Raw genomic sequence first — 26,157 nt, 5'->3', positions numbered from 1 at the left:
TGAATTTTTAAAAATCATATGACATACAAATAACAATTATATTTCTTCCTTTCTGATTCAGATGTCTTTTATTTCTTTGTCTTACCTAATTTCTATATCTAGGACTTTCAGTACTATATTGGAAAGAGAGATGAGAGTTGGTATCCTTGTCTTTTTCATGATCATAGAGGAAAAGATTTCGATTTTTCACAGTTGAGGATAATGTTAGCTATGAGTTTGTTGTATATGACCTTTATCATGTTGATATATGCTGCTTTCTATACCCATCCCGTTGAAGGTTTTTAGCATGAAAGGATGTCATATTTTGGAAATACTTTTGTATCATCTATTGATATAATTATGTGATTTTTTATATTTCTATTAATGTGATGATTACGTTTATTGATTTGAGTATGTTGATCCATCCTTGAATCCCAGGGTTAAATTACATTCGGTCATGTTGCTTAATTTATAATGTGTCTTTGAATTTCGTTTGCTAATAGTTTGTTGTGAAATTTTGCATCTATGTTTATCAGGGATAAGAGTTTTCTTGTAGTGTCCTTATCTGACTTTGCTATCAAAGTAATGTTGGCCTCATTGAATGATTTTGGAAATTTTCCTTCCTCTTCAGTTTTTTGAAAAAGTTTGATAGAGATTGACATTAATTCTTTAAGTTTGGGTAGAATTTGCCTTTAATGCTGCCTGTCCTGTGTTGGGAGGGTTTCGACTACTGTATCAATCTGTTTCTGTTCACTGATCTGTTCAGATTTTCTATTTCTTCTTGATTCAGTCTTGTTAGGTTATGTGTTTGTAGGAATTTATTCATTTTTTACTACATTATCTAATTTGTTGGCACATGATTATTGATCCTTGTCTCTTAGGGTCCTATGCATTTCTGTTGTAATGTGTCCTCTTTCACTTATAAGATTATTTCACTCTTCTCTCTTTTTTTTTTCTTAGTGCAGCAATTTTATCTTTTTGAAAAACTAGCTCTCAGTTCTGTTGATCTTTTATTTTATTTTATTTTTTGTTTTGGCCTCTATTCCATTTATTCCTGCTCTGATCTTTATTATCTTTCCTTCTCCTAACTTCGTGCTTAATTTGTTTTTATTCTCTCTAGTTCCTTGAAATTTAAAATTATGTTTATTTGAGATTTTTATGTTTTCTTAATAAATGAAGTTATTGGGGCAGCCCGGGTGGCTCAGAGGTCTAGCACTGCCTTCAGCCCAGGGAGTGATTCTGGAGACCCTGGATTGAGTCCCATGTCAGGCTCCCTGCATGGAGCCTGCTTCTCCCTTTGCCTGTGTCTCTGCGTCTCTCTCTTTCTCTCTCTTTCTCTGTATCTCTCTCTCATAAATAAAATGTTTAAAAAATAAAAAAATAAATGAAGTTATTGCTATAAGACTTCGTCTCAGAACTGCCTATCCAGCATCCCTTAATATTTGATATGCTGTGTTTCCATTTTCATTTGTTTCAAGATATTTTTTATTTCTCTTTTGATTTTTTTTTTGTTTGTCTCATTGATTGTTCAGAAGTGTGTTTATTTTCCACATTTGTGGATATTTCAGCTTTCCTCTTGTTGACTTCTAGTTTCATCCCATTGTGGTCTGAAAAGATAAGGCGTATGATTTCAGTCTTCTTAAATTTGCTATGACTTGTTTTGTGTCCTGTCATATGATCTGTCCTTGGAGAGTGTTATGTGTTCACTTTGGAAGAATGAATTCTCGTGATGTTGGAACACGAGATGGAACATTCTGTGTATGTATGTTAAATCTATTTGGTCTAAAGTATGTTTCAGTTTTGTTTTCTTGATTTTTCTTATGTCTTGTTTGATTCTTATAATTAAATAAGTTGGCTATTAGAACCTTTCTTTTGTATTACAGAACATGGCACAGTAACTCGTGCATGTGGTTTTCTCCTGTGGTGTTACTTCTCACAGATGCCCTAGGAGCATGCATAAGAACCTGGCAGTGGTATGGGAATGGCATGAGCTTAGCACCTTGGGGCTTTGAAGGATACCCATTAGGCAGTGGATGGATCATCTAAGTGGAGCACTCCCAGAGATTAGTGGGGTAGACCTATTGATGTTCTGAAGCAGACAGCATGAAGCTTGTGCCTTCAATGTGTTTTGATATTCTTCTCTGCTTTCCCCCCATTCTCCTTTCCTTCAGTCATGGCGGTCTGTCCTCCAAAATTCTGGGGCTGCCTGAGAGGACCAGGTATCTTCAGTTGCAACCTACACATTTGTAGCTGCTGGAAAATCACTTAGCACTTTTGATTTTGACTACTCTGTGGGAGTAGTTGCAACTTTCAACCTCTGCGGGAGAGGGTGCTGCTGCAGCTGCCAAAATCTCAGCCCCTTACAAAGTCATCCTGGGAAACAGTGCTCCCTTGGCAAGTTCCTCCATCTCTGTGTCCAAATTCATCTCTATTCCACTCTATAGTATGCCAGATTCTCCCTTCATGCAGGCTAGACCTCCACGAAGTCTCTATTGCCTGTGGCTATCCACTCACTTTTGCACTCTCCAGGTTCCCTTTATTCCATGATCACCTGAGTTGGGGTAGGGCATGCTTGCCTAGTCCCTTGAATTGCAGCCCCTATTGAAGCCCTGTCTACCAATAGGTGCACATGTAGGTAAAAACCTCTGGGGTATTCTGGTGTGATGTGTAGAAGCACTTTTTTTCTGCTGTGAAAGTCTAATTAGTTGTTAATCGAAGTGGAGAGAGAAGTGGAACAATTAATCTGCCAAGATGCTGACATTACTCCATTAATGAACTTTAAATTTGAGTTTTGCTATTGATAGTTGTATCTTAGCAATAAAACATGTGTAATATGTGATTCTATAAGAAATATTCATTTTATTTCTAAAATGGAATCAGTTTGAATATATTATGTAATAAACTAGGACTCAAAATAATTGAGAAATCTTTTTTTTTAAAAGATTTTTTAAAATCTTTTTTTTAAAGATTTTATTTATTCATGAGAGACACACAGAAAGAGGCAGAGACACAGGCAGAGGGAGAAGTAGGCTACATGCAGGGAGCCCGACATGGGACTCGATCCTTGGTCTCCAGGATCACACCCTGGGCTGAAGGCGGCACTAAAGTGCTGAGCCACCCGAGCTACCCAATACTTGAGAAATCTAAATAAAATTTTTCTTCACTAAGTATATAAAATATAGAACCTTAAGTTTTGTGTAAAATGGATATTTTATACTTTACTACTTTTTTACTTTTTCCATTTTTAAATTATTTATTAGTTTACAATTTTTGTCTTACTTGTCTTGTTACACAGTTGTTTCAGCATAGGCTTTCTGATCTTTTTTGATCTAATAATGTTCTGTCTTTCATGTATAGAGTTGATAGAAGAGACTGTGCTCTCAGGTATTTCTCACAGAAGTTATGTATTTGCACTGATCTATTTCTTCCTGCTTCCTGCTTACTTTTGATATGATTGACTGAATTTAGGAGAACAAACTCTGTGGTCTTGACTGTTATAGGGAAAAAACTGATGTAGTAATGTTTTCTTAGTAAAACAACCCTGTAATAAATTGTTGATTTTGTTTATTAAGCGTTGTTGTTATTTGGTCCTGTATTGTTTTTCAGGGTTTTTAAAATTACTATTTAATATTTGAAATTCTAGTACTAAGCTTTTTTTAATGTAAATTCAATTAGCCAACATATAGTACATGATTAGTTTTAGATGTAAAGTTCAGTAATTCATCAGGTGCACATAAATCCTAGTGCTCATTCCATCACATGCCCTCCTTAATGCCTATCACCCAGTTACCCCATCTCTCCACTTACCTCCCCTTCAGCAATCCTTAGTTTCTTTCCTATAATTAAGAGTCTCTCATAATTTGTCTCCCTCTCTGATAACTTCCCATTCAGTTTTCCCCCTTTTCCCTATGACCCTCTGCACTGTTTCTTAATATTCCACATATGAGCGAAACAATATAATTGCCTTTTTCCGATTGACTTATTTCACTTAAATGGTACCCTCCAGTTCAATGGTACATATTCATCCTTTCTGATGGCTGAGTAATATTCCATTGTATATTAATATATACCACATCTTCTTTATCCATTCATCTGTTGGTGGACATCTCAGCTCCTTCCACAGTTTGGCTATTGTGGACATTGCTCCTATAAACATTGGGGTGCAGGTGTCCCTTCGTTTCACTATATCTGTGTCTTTGGGATAAATACCCAGTAGTGCAATTTCTGGATCATAGGGTAGATCATTTTTAACTTTTTGAGGAATCTCCTTACTGTTTTCCACAGCTTGCATTCCCACTAACAGTGTAAGAGGGTTCCCCTTTCTCAGCATCCTTGCCAACATTTGTTGTTTCCTGTCTTGTTAATTTTATCCATTCTGACTTGTGTAAGGTGGTATCTCACTGTGGTTTTGAATTGTATTTCCCTGATGACAAGTGATATTGAGCATTTTTTCATGTATCTGTTGACCATGTGTATGTATTCTTTGGAGAAATGTCTATTCATGTCTTCTGCCCATTTTTTGACTGGTTTGTTTGGATTTTTGGGTGTTGAGTTTGATAAGTTCTTTATAGGTCTTGGATACTAGCCCTCTATCTGGTGTGTCATTTGCAAATATCTTCTCTCATTCTGTAGGTTGCCTTTTAGTTTTATTGACTGTTTCCTTTATTGCGCAGAAGATTTTATCTTGAAGTCCCAACCCAATAGTTCATTTTTGCTTTTGTTTCCCTTGCCTTTAGAAACATGTCTTGTCAGAAATTGCTGTGGCTGAGTTAAAAAAGGTTGCTGCCTGTGTTCTCCTCTAGAATTTTGATGGATTCCTGTCTCACATTTAGGTCTTTTATCCATTTTGAGTTTATCTTTGTGTATGGTGTAAGAAAATGATCCAGTTTAATTCTTCTACATGTGGTTGTTCAATTTTCTCAGCCCCAGTTATTGAAGAGACGGTCTTTTTTCCATTGAGTATTCTTTCCTGCTTTGTTAGAGATAAGTTGACCATCGAGATGAGAGCCCATTTCTGGGTTCTCTGTCCTATTCCATTGATGTATGTGTCTGTTTTAGTGCCAGTACCATACTGTCTTGATGATCACAGATTTGTAATATAGCTTAGAGTCAGGCATTGTAATGCCCCCGGTTTGGTTTTGTTTTTCAACATTCCTCTGGCTACTCAGGTTTTTTTATGATACAAATCATAGGATTATTTGTTCCAGCTCTGAAAAATGTCCATGGTATTTTGATAGGGATTCCATTGAATGTGTAGCTTGCTCTGGGCAGCATAGACCTTTTCACAATATTTATTTTTCCAATCCATGAGCATGGGATGTTTTTCCATCTCTTTGTGTCTTCCTCAATTTCTTTCATAAGTGTTCTATAGTTTTTAGAGTACAGATCCTTTATGTCTTTGGTTAGGTTTATTCCTAGGTATCTTATGGTTTTTGGTACAATTGTAAATGGGATCATTTTCTTAATTTCTTTCTTCAGTCTCATTGTTAGTGTATAGAAATGCAACTGATTTCTGTGCATTGATTTTGTATCATGCAACATTGTTCAATTCCTGTATGAATTCTAGCAACTTGTGGTAGACTCTTTTGGGTACTAAGCTTTTAAGTCAAGATAATATATATAGTACATCTTGTGCCACATGCAACAAATGTTCTAAAATAGACTTTTTCTAATACCAGGATTTTAACAGGTGGTTGGTAGTTTTTTCTATAAAATGACAGAATGGATCAGTAATGTAGAGGACAGTGAAGAAAGGATTAATATAAGAAAAGAAGTACATCCTTATAATACATTCAGGATGCCACAGAGTGAGGAAGACAAAGCTATTGTTAATGACTACATAAAGAAAATCACAGTCTGGTTTGTACTTTATTAATTTGGATTGTAGTATTTCATATTATAACTGCAGAACAAATAGAATTGGAGTAAAAGAAATGATATATTAATATCTATCATGTACTAGAATATCATACACCTCAAATTATGGCATTTTTATATGCTTTTTCTCAAAAACCACTCATTATTCTTAATTTCTAAAGGCATTTCAATAACATTTAAAATGTTAATAGAAAAAATAACAGATATCAGGAGAATATTGCATTGAATTTTGACTTTTAATTTAATTAATTCTTTAAAATGTTCTTGATAAAATTTGAGTCTTTTTATGGAATTTTATTTTTTATTCTCTCCCATTTACTGTTCACTAGTATTTCTAATTCATGTTGATAAAGCATAGAAAATTAAACTGAAATAAGTTAATTTTACTGCTTATTAGGGATACTCATAAAATTATCCAGTTTTTTTAAAATTACCCAGTTTTTAAAAAAATGATATGATGAAATATAATGACTATAATATAGGGAAAAGATCCACACAGGAGGAAGTAATCAGTAATTCACAAGAGAAAACATTAGGTTGTACACAATATTTATAAATATTAGGTATAACGCAACAAAGTGAACCAGAAAATTTTATACAAAGAGATACAAACTTGAAATGGTATAAATGTGGCTATGGTATGAAAAACAATGGGTAGAGATAAAAGGAGTGATAAATATGTATGTGATTATCCTAGTGACCTGACATTCTGGATGTTGCTTTCTTAATGGAGAAGTAAAGAAAGCAGGATACCTACATCTGACTAATGCTTGATGTCTCCCCATTCCCCACTCGAATTATAGCTATTATGTTGAGCTATGTAAAATCGCTATTTTTATGTAGAAAATAGTCAAATAGCAATAATTTTGTTCAGCTCAACCCATATAGGATTACTTCAAAACACCTATAAAGTCCCAGTTAGCATATAGAGGAAGAACCTATAGGTTTATCACAAAGAAATAGATGGTATAAATTCATAGCTTAAATGTGAGAACTTGAGATAATGATCTTTTCCATTAGTTTTTTATATTAAAGAGAATGATCTCTAAGCTGTAAATGGTAGATTAAGCATGGGTAAAGAAAAGATAGAAGATACACTTGTCCCTATTTATTATAAGAATCCAAAATAATTAAATCCTGGAATACTGAAACAGTTTTCACTGGCAGGTATTCTTTGTGAAATCAGAGCGGACAGGAGAGATGGAAATGACCCAATGGACAACTATACGAAAAGAAACAAATAGTAGATTCTAGGAATTATAGATTGGTGAATTTAGCTTTAACCCCAAGCAGAATTTTAGACAGGTTTATTGAAGAGGTAGTTTGTGTACTCTTAGAAAAGAAAGAAGTAATCACTAGGAACATATATTTACTAAGAAAGAATGTTGAACTAACTTTATTTCCTCTTTAACCAATAGATAGTATAAGGCAGTTTTTTTTTTTTTTGAAAACTAATGTAGTCTTTGCGGTCTTAAGTTGTATTAATAGAAGTGTGGTTGTAAATAATCCATTGTAGGGATTCCTGGGTAACTCAGTCATTTAAGCACCTGCCTTTGGCTCAGGTCATGATCTCAGGGTCCTGGGATCAAGACCTGAGTCATGCTCCCTGCTCAGTGGGGAATCTGCTTCTCCCTCTCCTTCTCCCCCTACCCAGCTTGTGCATGTTCTCTCTTTCTCTCTCAAATAAATACTTAAAAAAAAGAAAATAACCCACTGTGCTCTGATTAGACCACTAGAATATTTTGCTCAGTTCTTGTTATTTTAAGAGCTTAAGACATTGATGAACTAGAGACTTCTCAGGAAAAAAAAACACTAGTGTTTAGGTGAAAAAGTGTTTTTCTATAGGGGATGATAGGTATTTGTAAAGTACGGCTTTGGATAATTTAGATAGGACCATATATTGAGAGAAGATATAAGGCACAAGTGATAGCTATCTTTAAATATTTGATGGGTTACCATGTAACAAAAAGATTTGACTGGTTTTTTTGTTGTTGTTGTTGTTGTTTTTCAGTGTAGCTCCCAAAGACAGACTATATGATTTCCGGAAGTTACAGGGAAAGAGATTGAGTTCAATTAAAGGTAGAGTCTCCCCAAAATTAGAGTAGCTCAACATATGAATTGGCCATTTTTAAAGAAATAATTATCTTCTCTTTACCAAAAGTGTTTAAGCAGAGGCTAAATGGCTAGCTGCCAGATATGTTACAGAAAGGATAATTTTGGAAGGAGGGAGGTTGGACTAGACTTAGTGGTTCCCAACCAGGGTAGAGTTACAGCATCACCTGTAGAACTTATTAGAAAAATACACTTCCAGAGCTGTATGTATTTGTATAGATCACTTTCCTCATTAAAGTATCTTATTCATTCATGAAATTGGATAAGTGATGAAAGCTGTGTTCAGTGGAATGTAAATTCCATGAGGATTGGGATCTTGTTTGATTTGTTTATAAGCTGTATTTCCAATGTCTTTCATAGTGCTTACTTCATAGTAGGTGGTCAAGAAACATAGGTTTTAAAGAAAAGCCAATCATTTTATTGATAGCTATTCACTTCTCTGTGACTTAATAAATTTAAATCATACAGTAAGTCTTATCCTGTTCTTACTTGAATCTTTAAGCATTTTGGTTTATCATTGAGTTCGTTATCTTTCTTCTTGTTAGAGAACATATAGATGCCTATCTTACAAAATTTTAAAGAAAAAATTAGACATAATGGATTCTGAATAGAACATTTTGTATTTAAATACATTTTGTACATATATACATTTGACTAATTTTTCTACTGATTGAATTTGTCAACATTGCTTGATACAAAGAAATGTATTGTGATATCAAGGATGTTTGTCTGAAAAGGAATGTTATTAAAATATTTTCAAGACAGAGTTGGCATGTTCATATCACTGCTCAAGAGAAAATTCTCTGTAGCTGATTGTTGGAATGTGACCATGACTATGCCAGATCCTTGGATAGAAAGGTGTCACACTTGACGGGATGAGCACTGGGTGTTATTCTATATGTTGGCAAATTGAGTACCAATAAAAAATAAATTTATAAAAAAAATAAAGTCAGCTGTTGAATTGTAAAAAAAATAAAAAAATAAAAAAGAAAGGTGTCACAACTACAGTATAGTATACTATTTCTCTGAAGTTGTCAAATCCTTACCAACAGTGAGTTGAGAGAATGCCTTCTCAGCAGGCATTTTGTTCTGACTAAAATTATGTTGATTGGTTGCCCTGTTTCAAGTATTGTTTTTGCCATTTCTCTTTTGTGACTATGTAGGGCTAATCTATAGTAAATAGAGGTTGAAATAACATAATTTACCCTTTATGGTGTTTTTGAAAAGCTTAAGTAAATAATCAAGGTAATTAATTGTATATTATAAAACTTACTACATGCTTTTGAAGTACTATGGATTTTGGAAGACTTAATAGTGAGAATGCAATAATGAGATATCAATGGATATATTGACCTAGGGTTATAGAAATTTTTTCTTACTTGCATTATACCTAAAATAGAAGAAAAATTCACTCAAATAGTACATTTGGTAGAGACCTTCAGATACATCACAGTGACAATTGTGTGTTTGTGTATCTGTGTCTTTATTGTTATTTTTGAGAAAAAGAATAATAACTTTGAGCATTCTCCTCCCTTAAAGAGAGCATGAACAATATTCATACTAGAAGGATGAGTTCTAATTCTTCCTAGTAACATATTCAAGGTTTGGTTAAAAGTGAATTCTTATATCTTTATAAGTCAGTTATCAGCTGTTAACAATTGAGGAAAATGTTTCTGATAACATCTTCTCTAAATTATATAAGAAAAGCAAAAAGCAGCAATACTGAAAAATAGTGGTTAAATGGACACTGCATGCAAAAAAGAGTATTGACAGAACTCCTTAGTGAATATAGAGGCTAGGGCCTCTTGATATCAAAGGACTGAGAAACATGTATAAATGTTACTACCATCTCAGGTGCTAGATGAATAAACCAAAAAAATCACTGAAATTGGAAAAAAGGAATATTTGCTGCTGCTGTCAAATATATGTTAGAATTTTTTTGAATAGCTAGTAGCAATAGCTAGGAAGAACGCAATAGAAAAATTGTGTTTAAGATAAAAATGTATTGTTAAGGGTTCTAGGTGAAATTTTTACCTATACTTTGATCACAAAGTAGTTGGTTTCATTTCTCTTGTTTCTTTCTAGTCTTTATTATACATGTATGCATATTTTCCATAATTTAAATGACAGTATACTTCTAAGGTTGTATTTTATATTTTTTGCTTTGTAGTTCCTACATTTTTCCACAGTGCTGTAGTTTTGTATTTTAATTATTAGTTTCATTTTAATTATTAGTTCCTACAGAAGAGTCCATCACATAATTCTATAATTTAATTAACCATTCCCCTGTTATTAGACTTAGGTTATTTATCATTCTTTAGTATTATAAATAGTAATTTATTAAACATTTTATACATGTAACTCATTTTTGCTAACCAGATGTGTCATTAGAATAGACTCTGAAGGGTTGGGCATTGGGTACATATATTTTCATGACTCTTGAAGGGTATTGCTGAAGTTATTTTCTTTTTTCTTTCTTTTTTTTTTTGGTGTCAGGAGTTGAAGTTATTTTCCAAATTGATCATGTCACTTTATGGTGTATCTGGAAATATAGTCATATACTGGTTTCAAGTAGTAATTGCTAGCCTTAGGTTTTAGAATTTTTAAAGTGCTAATTTATTAGGTATAGTATTGTATTTCATTATTTTCATTTAAATTTCTTTTGATAGTTGGCAAAATAGTTAAATGTATTGTGATTCAATTTATTTGCATTTCCTATATCATGACTTATCTGTTAATTTCGTTTATCCATTCATCTATTAGATCTTAGTGGTATTCTTATAGATAGTTTTGTATGTTTTGAAATACTAAGATTTTGTCATTTGTTGCAAATACTTTCGATTTCTCTTTTCAATTACTTACTAATTTTCTTTGTAAATGAGTCTTAGTAAAAGCTAATTTGTATGCATTATAAAGATGCATAGTGTTTTCAGTCATTGTTCCTGATTTAACAGCTTTGGCCTGAGTTACTAATGGGATCTCTTAGTTCAATCAAGAATATTTTGTTTATATGCTAAGTTGTGTTCCTTTAGCCTTCAAGAAATTCAGATATGTGTTAGAGGCATGTCTGGATTTCTGGTAGCTTTTTATTGCTCCTCTATGTCTTTCACTACTTTTTTTTCTTTATGTCTCTACTTTTCTTCTTAGATGCTTTCTGATTACTTTTCTTCCTATTGATGCTTTTTTTTTTTGTTTTTATACTTTAAGCAGTTTTTTTTTTATTTTTTAATTTATTTTTTATTGGTGTTCAATTTACTAACATACAGAATAACACCCAGTGCCCGTCACCCATTCACTCCCACCCCCCGCCCTCCTCCCCTTCTACCACCCCTAGTTCGTTTCCCAGAGTTAGCAGTCTTTACGTTCTGTCTCCCTTTCTGATATTTCCCACACATTTCTTCTCCCTTCCCTTATATTCCCTTTCACTATTATTTATATTCCCCAAATGAATGAGAACATATAATGTTTGTCCTTCTCCGACTGACTTACTTCACTCAGCATAATACCCTCCAGTTCCATCCACGTTGAAGCAAATGGTGGGTATTTGTCATTTCTAATAGCTGAGCAATATTCCATTGTATACATAAACCACATCTTCTTTATCCATTCATCTTTCATTGGACACCGAGGCTCCTTCCACAGTTTGGCTATCGTGGCCATTGCTGCTATAAACATCGGGGTGCAGGTGTCCCGGCGTTTCATTGCATTTGTATCTTTGGGGTAAATCCCCAACAGTGCAATTGCTGGGTCATAGGTTAAGCAGTGGTTTTTTAACTGGGGGCAGTTGTTGCATTTTTCTTTTTATTTATTACCACCGGGAGACATTTGGCGATGTCTCAGATATTTTTCTTGTCACAGCTTTGTGGTGGTAGGGTTCTACTAAAGTCTAGGGGGTAGAGGCCAGAGATGCTAAATATTCTTCAGTAGACAGCTCCCCACAATGATGGTTCATCAGGCCCAAAGTGGCAGTATTTCTGAGGCTGAGAAACCCTGCCTTACAGTAATACACCTTTTCTTCTATCTACTTGCAAAGTATGGCTAGAAAAAAACAAAGCAGAAGTGATGATTGATTGTTTTAAGGACCTAAGAGCAATAAGAAATGTTTGACTAGAGAAGGAAGATTACTAAGTCCCAAAGTTATGGTGTCTGCTTTTTCCATCTTGGAGAAAATTTCTAGTGATTGGGATGGGGATCAAGTGCCAAAAAGAAATCCTTTTAGTTGGTACTGATGCTTCTGGGTTTTCTACCATTTATTTACTTAGTATCTCACAGTGTTATATAAATACTGAGATCTCTGTTATGTTCTTATGATTTGCATTCAAAGTTTCATTGGTTTTGTTATTCATCTTTCATTTTTTTGTCATTTTGTCAGTTTAAAATGGCCAGTGGATCTACCTTTGCCTGAAAAAAAAAAAAAAAAAGACTCCATTGCTCTTAAGATTGAGATGTGAAAAGGTTTCATATGTTTATTGTGGCATGGTTCTAATTGTGTTAATTTAGCTACAGATCCATTCTTGCCTTAGATTTGCCTTACTTCAACGTAAAGCTGTTATCATTTGCATTATGTATTTATGCACTATGGTAAAATGTCATCTTGCCTCAAGGTGACTTTGTACTTATAAGCATATTATGTTTTCATTAGAATATAATGTATATATATGGTGTTAAATATTTTCAGTGTATAAGGGAAAACTGGAGGAATTTCACAGAGCAAATGGGTGCTTGTAAATCCTTACGTGGGTACTAAGGTCTCCATTTTCGGTAAGTGAGAAGAATCCAGGTGGCATTTGGAAGAGAATTGGACAGACTTATGCTTTATTCTTTTTTTTTTTAAGAAAATTAATAAGGCAAAACAAAAAGATCTATGATTTTGTATAGGAGTTGCAGTTTCAAAAATTCATTGGTAACTAGTGGGGAAGCCTACAGTTCCAGAAACCAAAAAGCAGAGAACCTATAGACAAACCTAGAAAGGATCATTTGTTACTGAAAATTTAATGTATTATCATAGCTTCCTTTCTTTTTTTCACTGTATAAGTCTATTAATCTTGAAAGTTTAGAGACAGCTGCATAAGGAGTGGATGGTTTTGAGGAAGTAGGACAGCAATTCATAAAATTCACTATGTAATTTTTAATATGTATTATATTATCCAAATATAGTCTCTATTCTAAAATTCCTTCATCTTATGGTAAGATTTACCTATACATTTAATGTGACAGTATCTTTGACTATAGTTTACCAAGAAAGGTAAAATGAGAATATACTTGAGAAACCATAGTAAGGCAAACAGAAAATCAGACTTGTGGGATTTAAAATAAGAGTATTCTCAGGGTACCTGGGTGGCTCAGTGGTTGAGCGTCTGCCTTTGGCTCAGGTCATAATCCTTGGGTCCTGGGATCGAGTCCCATATCAGGCTCCCGGCAGGGAGCCTGCTTCTCCCTCTGCCTATGTCTCTGCCTATCTCTCTCTCTCTCTGTCTCTCTTGAATGAATAAGTAAAATTGTAAAGAAAAGTAAAATATTCTCAGTGCTTTGAGGTAGTAAACTTGAATAAAACCATGAAATGAGTAATGGAATTTAAATTTAGACTTTTTACAGGGTAAATTTGCTATGGTGTATGTACCCTGTTTTATCTCATCTTAATATTTATGATTTAATTTCTTGAAGTAGGTTTTGCTTTTAGGTTTTAAGAAGGATTCTTCTATTTTATGTCTTTCAGTGAATATCACCTCTGGCAGGCAATTAACTGGATGCAGTCGCTTCAGCCATATTTTCCCTTCATCTGCTTACCAGCACATTAAGATGCATAAAAGAATTCTGGGGCACTTGTCATCTGTCTACTGTGTAGCATTTGACCGAAGTGGGAGAAGAATTTTTACAGTGAGTTTAAAATTAATGGTACTGTAGTATGTTAGAGATTTACTGCAATTGAAAGTAGGCTTCATGGGACTGCATTATACTTTGTAAGCAATTCATCCTTCTTAGACACATGAATGCAAGAAAAGATGAATAGTTTACAAATTGAGTGGCTGGAGGGCACTGGAGGTGGGTAGGGGAATGTGTAGTTGGGTGAGGGACATTAAGGAGGGCACTTGATGTAATAAGCACTGGGTGTTATATATAATTGATGAATCACTAAATTCTACCCCTGAAACTAATAATGCACTATATGTTAACTAAATTGAATTTAAATAAAATCTTTAAAAAAGGAAAGTAGAAAAAATACTATGTAACTTTAAAAAAGGAAATTTAAAATGTTTTCTCATTCTATATAACTAAATGGATGAACTATAATGTACTCTATGTTTTGGGAAATCTAATTAAAAATTTAAATCTTAAGAAGGCCTTATATTCTAGAGGTGGTTAATTTATGTGAAATGAATTTATCTATTAAATTTCATTTCATTCAATTTTAGCAAATATTTATTAAGATGCATTTGCCATTTGTCACTTAGTGTAATTGGTGCCTATTCTGCTTAATTAAAACAATTATGTCATTCTTATGGTTGAATAAGTTGTACTATAAAGTTAGTAAACAAAATTACAGTTTTTTTGTTTTTGCTTTTTGAATATTTTGTTTTTGAGAGAAAGAGAGCTGGTTCATGCGTGCACAAGCAGAGGGGAGGGGCAGAGGGAGAGGGAGAAGCAGATTTCTTGCTGATCAGGGAGCCTGACTTGGGGCTTGATCCCAAGACCCTGGGATCATAACCTGGGCCAAAGGCAGCAACTTAACCAACTAAGCCACCCAGATGCCTCCTCCCTTTGTCATTAATTAATACTATTTGTTTGATTTAAACATCCCCAAGGGGATGGGGTGGTGGTGCAAATTTTTGCTTCATTGGAAATTTTCTGTCCTTTTGTGTTACTGCAGGGTTCAGATGACTGTTTGGTGAAAATTTGGGCAACAGATGATGGACGTCTCCTTGCTACACTTCGAGGGCACTCTGCTGAAATTTCTGACATGGCTGTTAACTATGAAAACACTCTTATTGCTGCAGGCAGCTGTGATAAGGTTGTAAGAGTGTGGTGTCTTCGAACTTGTGCACCAGTTGCAGTCCTTCAGGGACATTCAGCTTCTATTACTTCCATACAGGTAAGAAAAAATGAAAAGATATCACTAACATATATAATGAGGATGAGAATTCTCTCAGTTTTTGTTATTTTGTGGGGATATCATTATAAAGAATGGCAACATAAAATGTTCATCTCTAAGGGCTTTGTCCCTATCCTGCTCTGGTATTTTTTTTAATTCCTTTTTCATATAAATTTATTCCTTTTAGGGATAACTCAAAAATCATTGAAAAGGTTTTTCAAATACAGTATTAGACATTTATCTCACAAGTATTTGTGAAGAAGGGAAAGCTTTATAAATGCTGTAAGGAAGCAACACTAAAACCTGTTAGTCAGGTTGTAAACAGGTTCTAACTTGAATATTGGCATGCTTTGTATTAATATTTAATGCAAGATGTTTGTCAGTCAGATTGTGTGTGTATCTGTGTGTGATTTAATGTTAAAGAAAATTTTATTCTTAGTTTTAGTGATTTCCTATTTAAACTTGATGTTTGACATAAAATACATTGATTTCTTTAAATTCTTGTTCATAGAGTATTTTTACTAACTGTTGGTAGTGAAAATCCCGAATACCCCCCAGAAAAACTTTTCTTTAAGAATTTAAGTATTTAAGAGTATTTAACTCTGAGTATTTAACTTAAGTATTTAAGTATTTAATATTCTTAATATTTAAGAATATTAAGTTCTGCTTAGTTCAGCAGAACTTGTCCTCGTCTTTGTGTTGAGAGCAAAAGAGGAATACTTCTGAAACTGTGTTTTATACTTTGGTCAAGGAGACCACTTTTGTGGATGAGATAATTATTCCCATTTACTTTTCTTTCTTCTTTAGTCACTAAGCAGTATGTCAGTCAATGTTTTTGTGTTATTTAATAAAATATCACATGTGTATGAGGAGCTAGAAAGAATTAGGTTTAATGTATATTGGATTTTTTAAATTTTACATCAAATTTTTGATCAGTTGAAATTATTTCATGGATTTTGTTTTATATTATTAGTTATTTGTATTCCTAACACCTTATCTGATTATTTCTAGAATTTGTAAATAAATCTCATATAATGTAAAAAAAAAAACAACTGCTTATATTGAAAAGTGTTTATGATACTGTTTGGCGACGTCATAGTCTCATTTTCTAATTTGTAACTCATTCTGTTTAAATGTGGGAACTCCCTAAAGATCCATGGATCTCTATCCCATTCTTTCCCTTAGTGATAACTCATTAAGTCTCATGGCTTTGGATTTATCTGTAGGCTGATGATTTTCAAATTCAGATTTTCTTCTTGGGAACTTTCCATACTTATATATTTAACTATCCACTCGGTATCATCACATGAATGTCATGAATCTCTAAGTCTACATATTTAAAATTGAATTTCTGTCTTCCTTCCTCTAATCTATTTTTCCTAAAGCTTTCTTAACTAAACAAATTTTATCCTTCCAATTGCTGAGAGTAAGCATCCTTTTTTTTTCTTTGTCTTCTATCTCATATCTAACTTGTTAACATATCATGTTGGCTCTACTATCGGAATAAACCCAGAATCTGATCAATTATCATGACCTTAATCATTGTTATTCCATTATAATCTGTGACCTAGATTATTGAAACAGACTTCTAATGGATCTTCCTGCTTCTTCCCTTCCCTTTCTTGCCCCAGTCTAACCTCTGCATAGCAGGCTGTGTGGTTCTTAAATGGAAGTTAAATCATGTCACTGGTACTCAGAAACTTCAGTAGCTTCCAATTTCAGAGTTAAAGTTGAAGTTTAAATGACTCACACTGTAAGGCCTACATTCTCAGCCCCTTGCTATCTTTTACTTCATCTTCTACCACTTGTTTTCTGTTTTCATTCTGCTTAAGCTGCTACCCTCTTTGCTTTTTTAGACCACTCTAGCTTCACTCCTGTCTTTCCTCTCTGTTTCATGTCTCTGGAATGGTCTTCCTTGGATAGTCACAAGGTTTATTCCTTCTGTTTCTAACCACTTTGTGCAAATGTACCTTTCTCAGGGAGACTTTCTCTGACCACTTTACCATTCTAAAATTTTAAGTTATTCCCTGGGCCAGCACTCTTTATCTCATCTTAATTTTATTTTTGTCCATAGTAATCAGTACCATGTAGCATGCATTCAATATGCTTTACTTATTCTTTGCTAATTAACTATCTCTCTTAACATCATGATGTATATCCTTTTCAGATTCTTTATTTTTATAAGCAAAATTGAGGTAAAATGATATGATACTAATAGTGGTTGCCTCTGGATGGTGGGGTTATAAGTAGCTTTGGTTGTTTTTCTATATTTACTAAATTTTCTTCAATAATTATATATTAATTTATATTCAGAAATGTACATATAAGTGTTTTAATTTTTACAATATCTAACATGATTTATTATTTAAAAACAATCCAACTAGAGTACATTAATAGGCCAAATCCTCCTTTGTGACTGATGAATATGTTTAAATATAATGGTGATAATAAAGGCTCTAATGTTTCTTCAAACTTAATACAATTATACTATTTTATATTTATCTCATGTGTATAAATCAGAGATCAGCAAATTTAAATATTTGATAGTAAATATTTTAGGATTTGTAGGCCATTTGTATTCTGTCACACTTACCTCTGTGTTACAGTACAAAAGCAGCCACAGGCAGTGTAAGGTGAATTTGTTCCAGTAAAACTTTATTTACAGAAACAGACAGCATGCTGGATTTGGCATGTGGGCTATAATTTGCGGACTCCTGCTATAAATTGTGGATCAGGTTTTCCAGTGCAACCTTCTCTATTTCAGAATGGGAAATATAGGCATACTACCTGAGTACTAGTTTCTTTACTATTTCTCAACTATAAATGGATAACATTAATTAATACTATTTGTTTGATTTAAACTCTGTAGTCTTTGTAGAGGTTATGTGTTTCCAATCAAGAAAATTAGATAAATGACTTCTAATATCTGTAATGATCATTTTCTCTAGATTTGAGGTAAACATTTATTCAAACCCTATGCATCTTGATTCTTAATACTTATTTTACTGTTGTTGATTATCTCTATTTGGGATTTTTAAAACTCATGGCATGCAGATACCCTGGTTTGATTTTCAACTCTTTCCTGTATCTCATGCATCAGGAACCCAATGACTCTTCCCTTATCTGTGATTGTTTTCTGAGGATGTATAATATACTGAGAGTCAGAGCCTGAGAATCCTACATGATAAGGCCATTCATGTTCATCTAGGGTAGTAGTCATCCTTTAAATTGGCAACTTAGGTATATTTTTTAATCTGTTTTTTTCCACAATGGTATAGAGGTTTGACCTATTTTACTTATTGTACTAAAACAAATGAAAAATGATTTAAATTTATAAAGAACAAAATTTTTACCATATGTCACAGAAGCTAGAATTTAAGGTAAAACATTAGGGCCAAAATATTTAGATATTAACTTACTAAGCTTTGATTTTAGATTGATTTCTGATGCCCTATGCATATGAACTATAAAAATTCCATAATTATTGCTATATAAGTTTATGTTTAGCAGATTTGCAATGGTTTAATGAATAACCATGTTGTGACTTTTTTCTTCATTAAAAGTAATGAAATAATCTTAAAGTTTGATATTCAGTAATTTAAAAATTACTTTTATTTATTTTTTAAGGTTTTATTTTTAAGTAATCTCTGTACTTAATGTGGGGCTTGAACTCATAACCCTGAGATCAAGAGTTGCATTCTCTACTAACTGAGCCACCCAGGCTCCCCTAAAATTAATTATTTTAAGACTAATATATTTTATCCTAAATTTGATGTCTTTTTCCTACAATTTCTTGATACTTTAAATTTTTGCAAGTTATTCATTAATTTAAGAAATTTAGTTAACTGATTTTTTGAAAGTGAAATTCTTAATTGAATTTGTTTAAGGTAATTTTAAAATGATTATAATTTTAAAACATGCTGTGTTTAAAATAAGTTTGAACATGAAAGCTTTCTATTTGAATTAGAATTTTTTTTTTATAGTTTTGTCCATCAACTAAAGGCACAACCAGATACCTCACTTCTACTGGTGCTGATGGAACAATCTGTTTCTGGCAATGGCATGTAAAAACAATGAAGTTTAGGTAAGTTTAGAATTGGGTTAGAAATTTTGTGCAAACTCAAGCATGTTTATTTTTCCTTACTTCCTTGAGAAATTCTTAACAGTCCATGCATTTATTTTTATTTTTATTTTTTTAAAGATTTTATTTATTTATTCATGAGAGACACAGAGAGAGAGAAAGAGGCAGAGACAGAGGCAGAAGGAGAATCAGGCTCCATGCAGAGAGCCTGATGTGGGACTCGATCCCGGGTCTATGAGATCACACGCTTGGCTGCAGGCGGCACTAAACTGCTGTGCCACTGGGGCTGCCCAATCCATGCATTTAAGTATATGTGTGTGTGTGTGTGTGTGTGTGTGTGTGTGTGTGTATATATATATATATATATATATATATATATATATATATATTCTTAATACTTATTTTACTGTTGTTGATTATCTTTATTTGGGATTTTTAAAACTCATGGCATGCAGATACCCTGGTTTAAACCAGATTTTCAACTTTTTGAATACACACACACACACACACATATATACATGCACACACACACACATATATACCTATTTCCATTAGATGTTAGAAATTTTAGAATAAAATTTTTATGAAACCAATGTTGAAGATACTATTTAACTTAAACCCAAAGAAATTTTTTTTAAAGATTTTATTTATTCATGAGTGACATACAGAGTGAAAGGCAGAGACATAGGCAGGGGATAAGCAGGCTCCCTACGAGGAGCCTGATGTGGGAGCCTGTTGATCCCAGGACCCTGGAATCATGACCTGAGCCAAAGGCAGACACTTAACCACTGAGCCACTCAGGCATCCCACAAAATTTTTGTAAAGAGTATTTGTTTCATTTATTACTATGGTAAGAAGACTTTGAACTCTTAATGGTAGTAAGTTATCTGGTAATTTGTTTGTAAAGTTATAATAATAATACTGTTATCTTAAAGAGTGTTTGCAAGGTTTAATGCATTTTTAACCTGAATGATGGGAATAGTACTTCTTAAGTACTTCAATTGTGTAGTTTTTATAATATTGATGTTAAATCTGTCAGTATCTAGCAGTGTGGAAAGATTCTTGCATGCTAAATGAGGATGATGGAAAATAAAAATATCTTACTTTTCCCTTAGAGATCGCCCAGTGAAATTTACTGAGAGATCTAGACCCGGAGTTCAGATATCTTGTTCATCTTTCAGTTCTGGTATGTGTAAAAAAGTGAAAGTTTCAAGTACCCAAAATATTAAATGATACAGTTTAATTTATTACAACTTGTAATAAATCTATTTTTAATTTTGTATTGGAAAAAAAGTATATGTTAGTGGAAATATACCCAAAATGTGAACCATATAATATAATAGATGAACCTTTCTTGACTTTAATTAACATGTAATAGTTTTTGAGTTTTTTCCTTTTTTTCTAATATATTTTTATATAAGTCAAAATTTGGCTGGTAAAAAGTACAACTCTCCCCTCATACACACACAGTTCAACATTAAAATCCTGCCCTGACATTTCAGAAAATTTGTACTGTAGTTCCATATAGAAGACACTTTTATAATGTGTAAATGGTGCTTTTCTACTGCTAAGAATCACATGCTAATTGACCTTATCTTTTACTGTGATAAAATATAACAAGATTTACTAATTAAAAAAAGATTTATTTATTGATTAATTTGAAGAGAGAGAGTGCCCATGTTTGTGCATGCATGCATGGAGGGGAGGGGTAGAGGACGGGCATCTCAAGCGTCCTCCTTGCTTAGCTTAAAGTCCCATGCAGTGCTCAGTCTCAAGACCTGAAGATCATGACTGGAGCTGAAACTAAGAGTCAGACACTCAACTGAATGAGCCACCCAGACACTCCTAAAATTTACTGTTTTAATAACCATTTTTAGGTGGATAGTTTTGTGACTTTAAGTATATTCAAATTGTTTTGAATGGATTAGCACCATCCATGTCTATAATATTCTCATAATCCCCCAAATGGTTGAGATTTTACATTATACCATTATAGCCACTGTAAAGAGAATTGTAGCAATAGGTTATTTTATAAATAATTTTGGAGCATCATGATTTTACATAAATACAAAGAAATGAATTCCTCAAGACTCTGACCTTTAATGTTTATTATTCAGAAGCTTGTAATTAGTGTATAGCTGTTGGATTTTCATTGGGTGAATGGTATAGTTGCCCTTTAAATATTTCTATTTAATTTTACTTTTTTATCTGAAATTTTATATGTCTTTAATAATTTGAAGATAGCCTGTGTTTCTTGAAGCCCTCTTAATATAAGGTAGCATATAACTAAGAAGGCAATCAAAGGGTTTTTAAAGTTCCTTGGTACAATGTTTGCTTATTTGTTTTTAATCTTCCAGGTGGTATGTTCATTACAACAGGTAGCACTGACCATGTGATTAGAATATATTATTTGGGTTCTGAGATCCCTGAGAAAATTGCTGAATTAGAATCACATACGGTAAGAGCAAAATGAGAAACTTATATATGTTGCTTTCTTTTTTAATATCTTTGGAAAGTTGGTTTTATTTCTTCTTTTCTAATAGGTACTTTCATTTAATATATATTGGTACTGCAGTCTATATGGTAAGATATTTTTGTAGTAATGAAGATCAGTGTGAGATTCTAGATTTAGTATGGTTGTATTTAAAACAAGTTCTATTTGACCAAATGGGAAAAGAAAATACTACATATTAGTAATAGTTTATGAAAATCATCTTTTAGCCTGCTGTGTTTATTAATTAATTATATGAGCTGTTTCTTACTTTAAAATCTACGTACTTTTTAAAATAACATTGAAAAATGGTGGCATAGAAGGATCCTGAAATCACCTCCTCCTGTGAACACAACAAATCTACAGCTATATGTGGGACAGTGCCCTCTGAAAAGGATCCAAAAGCTAGATAAACAGTGCCTCTACAACAAAGGATATAAGAGCCACATCGAGATGGGTAGGAGAAGTAGAGATGTGGTCCTGAAAAAAAACTCCACCCCAGGAGCAGCAATCCACAGTTGGAGTGATCTCATGATATGGAACTTCTTCTTGAGGAGCAAGGTATTTATGTCCCATATCAGTTAGTCTTACCCTTGGGAATTGCACTGGAGAAATCAGTCCCCAAAGCATCTGGCTGTGAGAACCCAGTGAGACTTATTTCTAAGAGAACCATAGGGAATGAAAAATATACTCTTAAAAGGCTCCTGCACAGATTCACTTTTCATGGGACCCAGATCAAAAGCAACAGTTTGTAAGGCTCCTAGACTTTATGTGAAGAAGACTCATTTACTAATCTTAAAGCATCTGCTAGAGAGGCAAAAACCTGTTGGGACTCTTTCCAGGGACATAGGAGAGCACCATTTTTGCATTCTCTTACCTTGTTGGTCCTGGTATAGGTGAGTGCTATTTTGGAACCCCTTCTTTAGGTCTTTAAGTCTGCTAGCTTCAATGGGAGCACCCTGGCCATGCACACTGCAACTGTGGCGGCTATCCTACCACAACCGGGTGGGCTGAATACCCCATCCCTATACCACATTCACAGCCCTCCTGCCATAGCTGGTGAGCATGCACAGCCCATACAGGGGACACTCCTTGACCACCTGGCTCTAGTGACCTGGGGGTATTATATTTTTGGACCCAATGGGTTTGAAGCAGTTAGACAGTCTTTGGCAGGCTACCATGTCCAGGGCACTACACAAACAGAAGACTGAAACCTATCCCCATGTTTGATGTGAAAAAAGCCTTTTTTTTGTGGAGTATGTCACACATCCAGAGGCTAAAGAAGTGCTCACAGGGAACATGGGCAGAGATTTACCATGTTAGCACCCTCACTTCACCTCATCATAGCTCACCACTACTTCACAGAGAAGATTATACACACGTCTAAAGCTACCATTTTTTGCAAATGTTGTCCAGGGGACACCTGTGGAACTGGTCTGGAGGTTATCAGAGTTTACAATTGTGGACTCAAAGACTCTATATTTGCATATCTTAAAAGATACTGCCTGATAATCTGTCTTCCAATTAGCCTGAAACTAGGCACTGAGATCTCTCCCTTTAGAACAGTGACAGGTTTTGACATACCCTCAACATCTGAGACCTGTCAAGAACAAATTGTCCTACTTCTAGACAATCACAGATGTCTGAGAAACAACCAAATGCTAGGGCATGGATGAACTAATAAGGCTTATCTCCAATGCAAGGCCACACTATACAATTTAATTTATAGGTGGAATCTAAAAAATAAAACAAACAAAAAGCAGAAATAGACCCATAGATACAGAGAAAAGATCTGTGATTGCCAGAGGAGAGGGAAGTGGCAAAATTGGCAAAATGGGTGAAGGGGAATGAGAGATATAGGTTTCCAGTTATGGAATAAATACTCATGGGGGTATAAAGTACTGAATAGGGAATATAGTCAATAATATTGTAATAGAATTGTATGGTGACAGATGGTAGCTACACTCGTGGTGAACATAGTATAATGTATAAACTTGTCAAATTGTACACCTGAAATGGATGTAACATTGTATATCACGTATAATTTAAAATTTTTTGAAAGAAGAGGTAACTATTTTATGTAACATATAGAAACAAACATGGAGTCCAGCAAAATGAGGAGAGAGGTATATATGTTCCTGATGAAAGAATAGGAGAAAACCTCAGAAAAAGATCTTAATGAAATGGAGATAAATAATCTTGCTGGTAAAGAATTCAGAGTAATGGTCATAAATATACTCACCAAACTTATGAAAGAAGGATAAACACAGTGAAAAATTCAACAAAGAGAAATAAACCACAAGAAACTAACAAAGAGAAATCATGAAACTGAAGAATACAAGGGCTGAAGTGGTAAATATACTAGGGGGTTCAATGGCAGACTAGACAAAATAGAACAGATGAGCATCCTAGAAGACAGTACACCAGAAATAACCAAGAACAGCAAAAGGGAAAAAAAATAGAAAAATTGATGTAGTTTAAGGGATGTACTGGATAACACCTAGCAGAATAAAATCTGCATTATAGGGGTTCCCAAAAGAAGAGAGAGACAAAAAAGTAGAAAACTTACTTCAGGAAATGCTGCAAATTTCTCTAACTTAGGGAAGGAAACAGATATTCAGTTCCAGGAAACCCACAGAGTTCCAAATAAGAAAAAGCAAAGAGATCTACATCAAGGAACGTTCAAACTAAAATATTAAAAATGAAAGAGAATCTTAAAAGCAGCAAGAATAAAATAACTTACTGCATAAAAGGTGACCCCCATAAGCCCATCAGCTGATTTTTCAATGGAAGCTTTGTAGGCCTGAAGGGAGTAGCATGGCCTATTGAAGGTGCTGAAAGGAAAAAAAAAAAAAACAAGCAAGCATCCAACCCAGAATTGTGTACCTGGTAACATTATTCAAAATTTAATTAGAGATACAGTTTTCCAGACAATCAAAAACTAAATGAATTTGTCACCATTAAAACAATTTTGTATATTTATTTATTTTTAAAAGGTTTTTATTTATTTATTTGAGAGAGAGAGTGAGTGAGAATGAGAGAGATCACAGAGGCAGAGAGAGAGGAAGAAGCAGACTCGCCACTGAGCAGGGAGTCCGATGCAGGGCTTGATCCCAGGACCCTGAGATAATGATTTAAGCCGAAGGTAGACATTTAAAGGACTGAGCCACCAGGTGCCCTGACCATTAAAACAGTTTTATAAGAAATATTAAAGAGATGAATTTCAGCTGCAAAGAAAAAGAATTAACTGGTAATAAGAAACTATGAAAGTAAAATGTCTCACTAATAAAGACATATATTAAAGGTAGGGGATTAAACATGCGTGAAGCTAATAATGAATTTTAAAACAAAAAATTGGTAAAATTAAGTAGGTAATAGTACAGGGATACACAAAATGAAAAGATTTTGTTAATTAAGGTTTATTTGTTTATTTATTTATTTTGAAAGATTTTATTTATTTATTCATGAGAGACACAGAGAGAGAGGCAGACACACAGGCAGAAAGAGAAGCTGGCTCCACGCAGGGAGCCTGATGTGGGACTTGATCCCAGGTCTCCAGGATCACACCCCAGGCTGAAGGCAGCGCTAAACTGCTGGGCCACCGGGGTTACCCTAATTAAGGTTTTTTTAAATTTGTAATTTCAGTTAGTCAACAATGTTATATTAGTTTTAGCTATACTATATAGTGATTGAACAGTTCCATGCATCACCCAGTGACCATCATGAAAAGTACACTCCTTAATCCGCATCACCTATTTAGCCCATCCCTCCAAAACTCCTCTGGTAAAGATCAGTTTGTTCTTTATAAAGTAAAAGTCTGTTTCTTGATTTGTCTCTCTCTTCTTTCCCTTTGCTCCTTTCTTTTGCTTCTTAAATTCCACAGGTGCTTGAAATCATATGGTATTTGTCTTTCTCTCACTGACAATTCAATTAGCATTATACTCTGTAGCTCCATCCCTGTCATTACAAATGGCAAGATTTCATTCTTTTTTTAAAACTGAATAATATTCCATTGTATATATTCTTTATCCATTAATCAACTGATGGACATGTGGCTTGCTACCGTATTTTGGCTATTATAAAAAATGATGTTATAAAAATAGGGGTTCATGTATTTCTCTGAATTAGTTTTTTTGTATTCTTTGGGTAATTAAAATCTCTAGATCATAAGGTAGTGCAATTTTTAACTTTTTGAGAACTTCCATATTGCTTTCCAGAGTGGCTGCACCAGTTTCCATTTCCAGTAACAGTGCAAGAGAGTTCCCTTTCTTCATATCCTCACTAACACCTGTTGTTTCTTATGTTGTTGATTTTAGCCACTCTGGCAGGTATGAGGTGATACCTCATTGTAATTTTGATTTGAATTTCCCTGATGGTAAGTGAAGATGAACATCTTTTCATGTGTCTGTGGGACATCTGTATGTGTTTTTTGGAAACAATGTCTGTTTATGGCTTCTGCCCATTTTTTAACTGGATTATTTGGTTTCTGGGTGTTGAGTTTTATAAGTTCCTTATGTATTTTGGATA

At 33.8% G+C, this 26,157-nt stretch overlaps 1 protein-coding gene across 4 annotated transcripts in view; it reads left to right on the top strand.

The window, feature by feature from the left end:
* BRWD3 (bromodomain and WD repeat domain containing 3) overlaps window positions 1-26,157 on the top strand; it is a 200,138-nt gene that overhangs the window by 53,930 nt on the left and 120,051 nt on the right. For all 4 annotated transcript variants that reach the window (XM_035711728.2, XM_035711729.2, XM_035711726.2 and 1 more), the window contains exons 7-11: window positions 13,685-13,845; window positions 14,837-15,058; window positions 19,042-19,142; window positions 20,255-20,325; window positions 21,497-21,597. In XM_035711728.2, the coding sequence (XP_035567621.1) occupies window positions 13,685-13,845; window positions 14,837-15,058; window positions 19,042-19,142; window positions 20,255-20,325; window positions 21,497-21,597 (656 nt within the window). The remainder of the gene's footprint in view (window positions 1-13,684; window positions 13,846-14,836; window positions 15,059-19,041; window positions 19,143-20,254; window positions 20,326-21,496; window positions 21,598-26,157) is intronic.

Source organism: Canis lupus, chromosome X, assembly GCF_003254725.2.
Source record: "Canis lupus dingo isolate Sandy chromosome X, ASM325472v2, whole genome shotgun sequence".
NCBI lineage: Eukaryota > Metazoa > Chordata > Mammalia > Carnivora > Canidae > Canis > Canis lupus.
The sequence above is the reverse complement of the archived record's forward strand: the minus strand, read 5'-3'. Positions and strand labels throughout refer to the sequence as shown.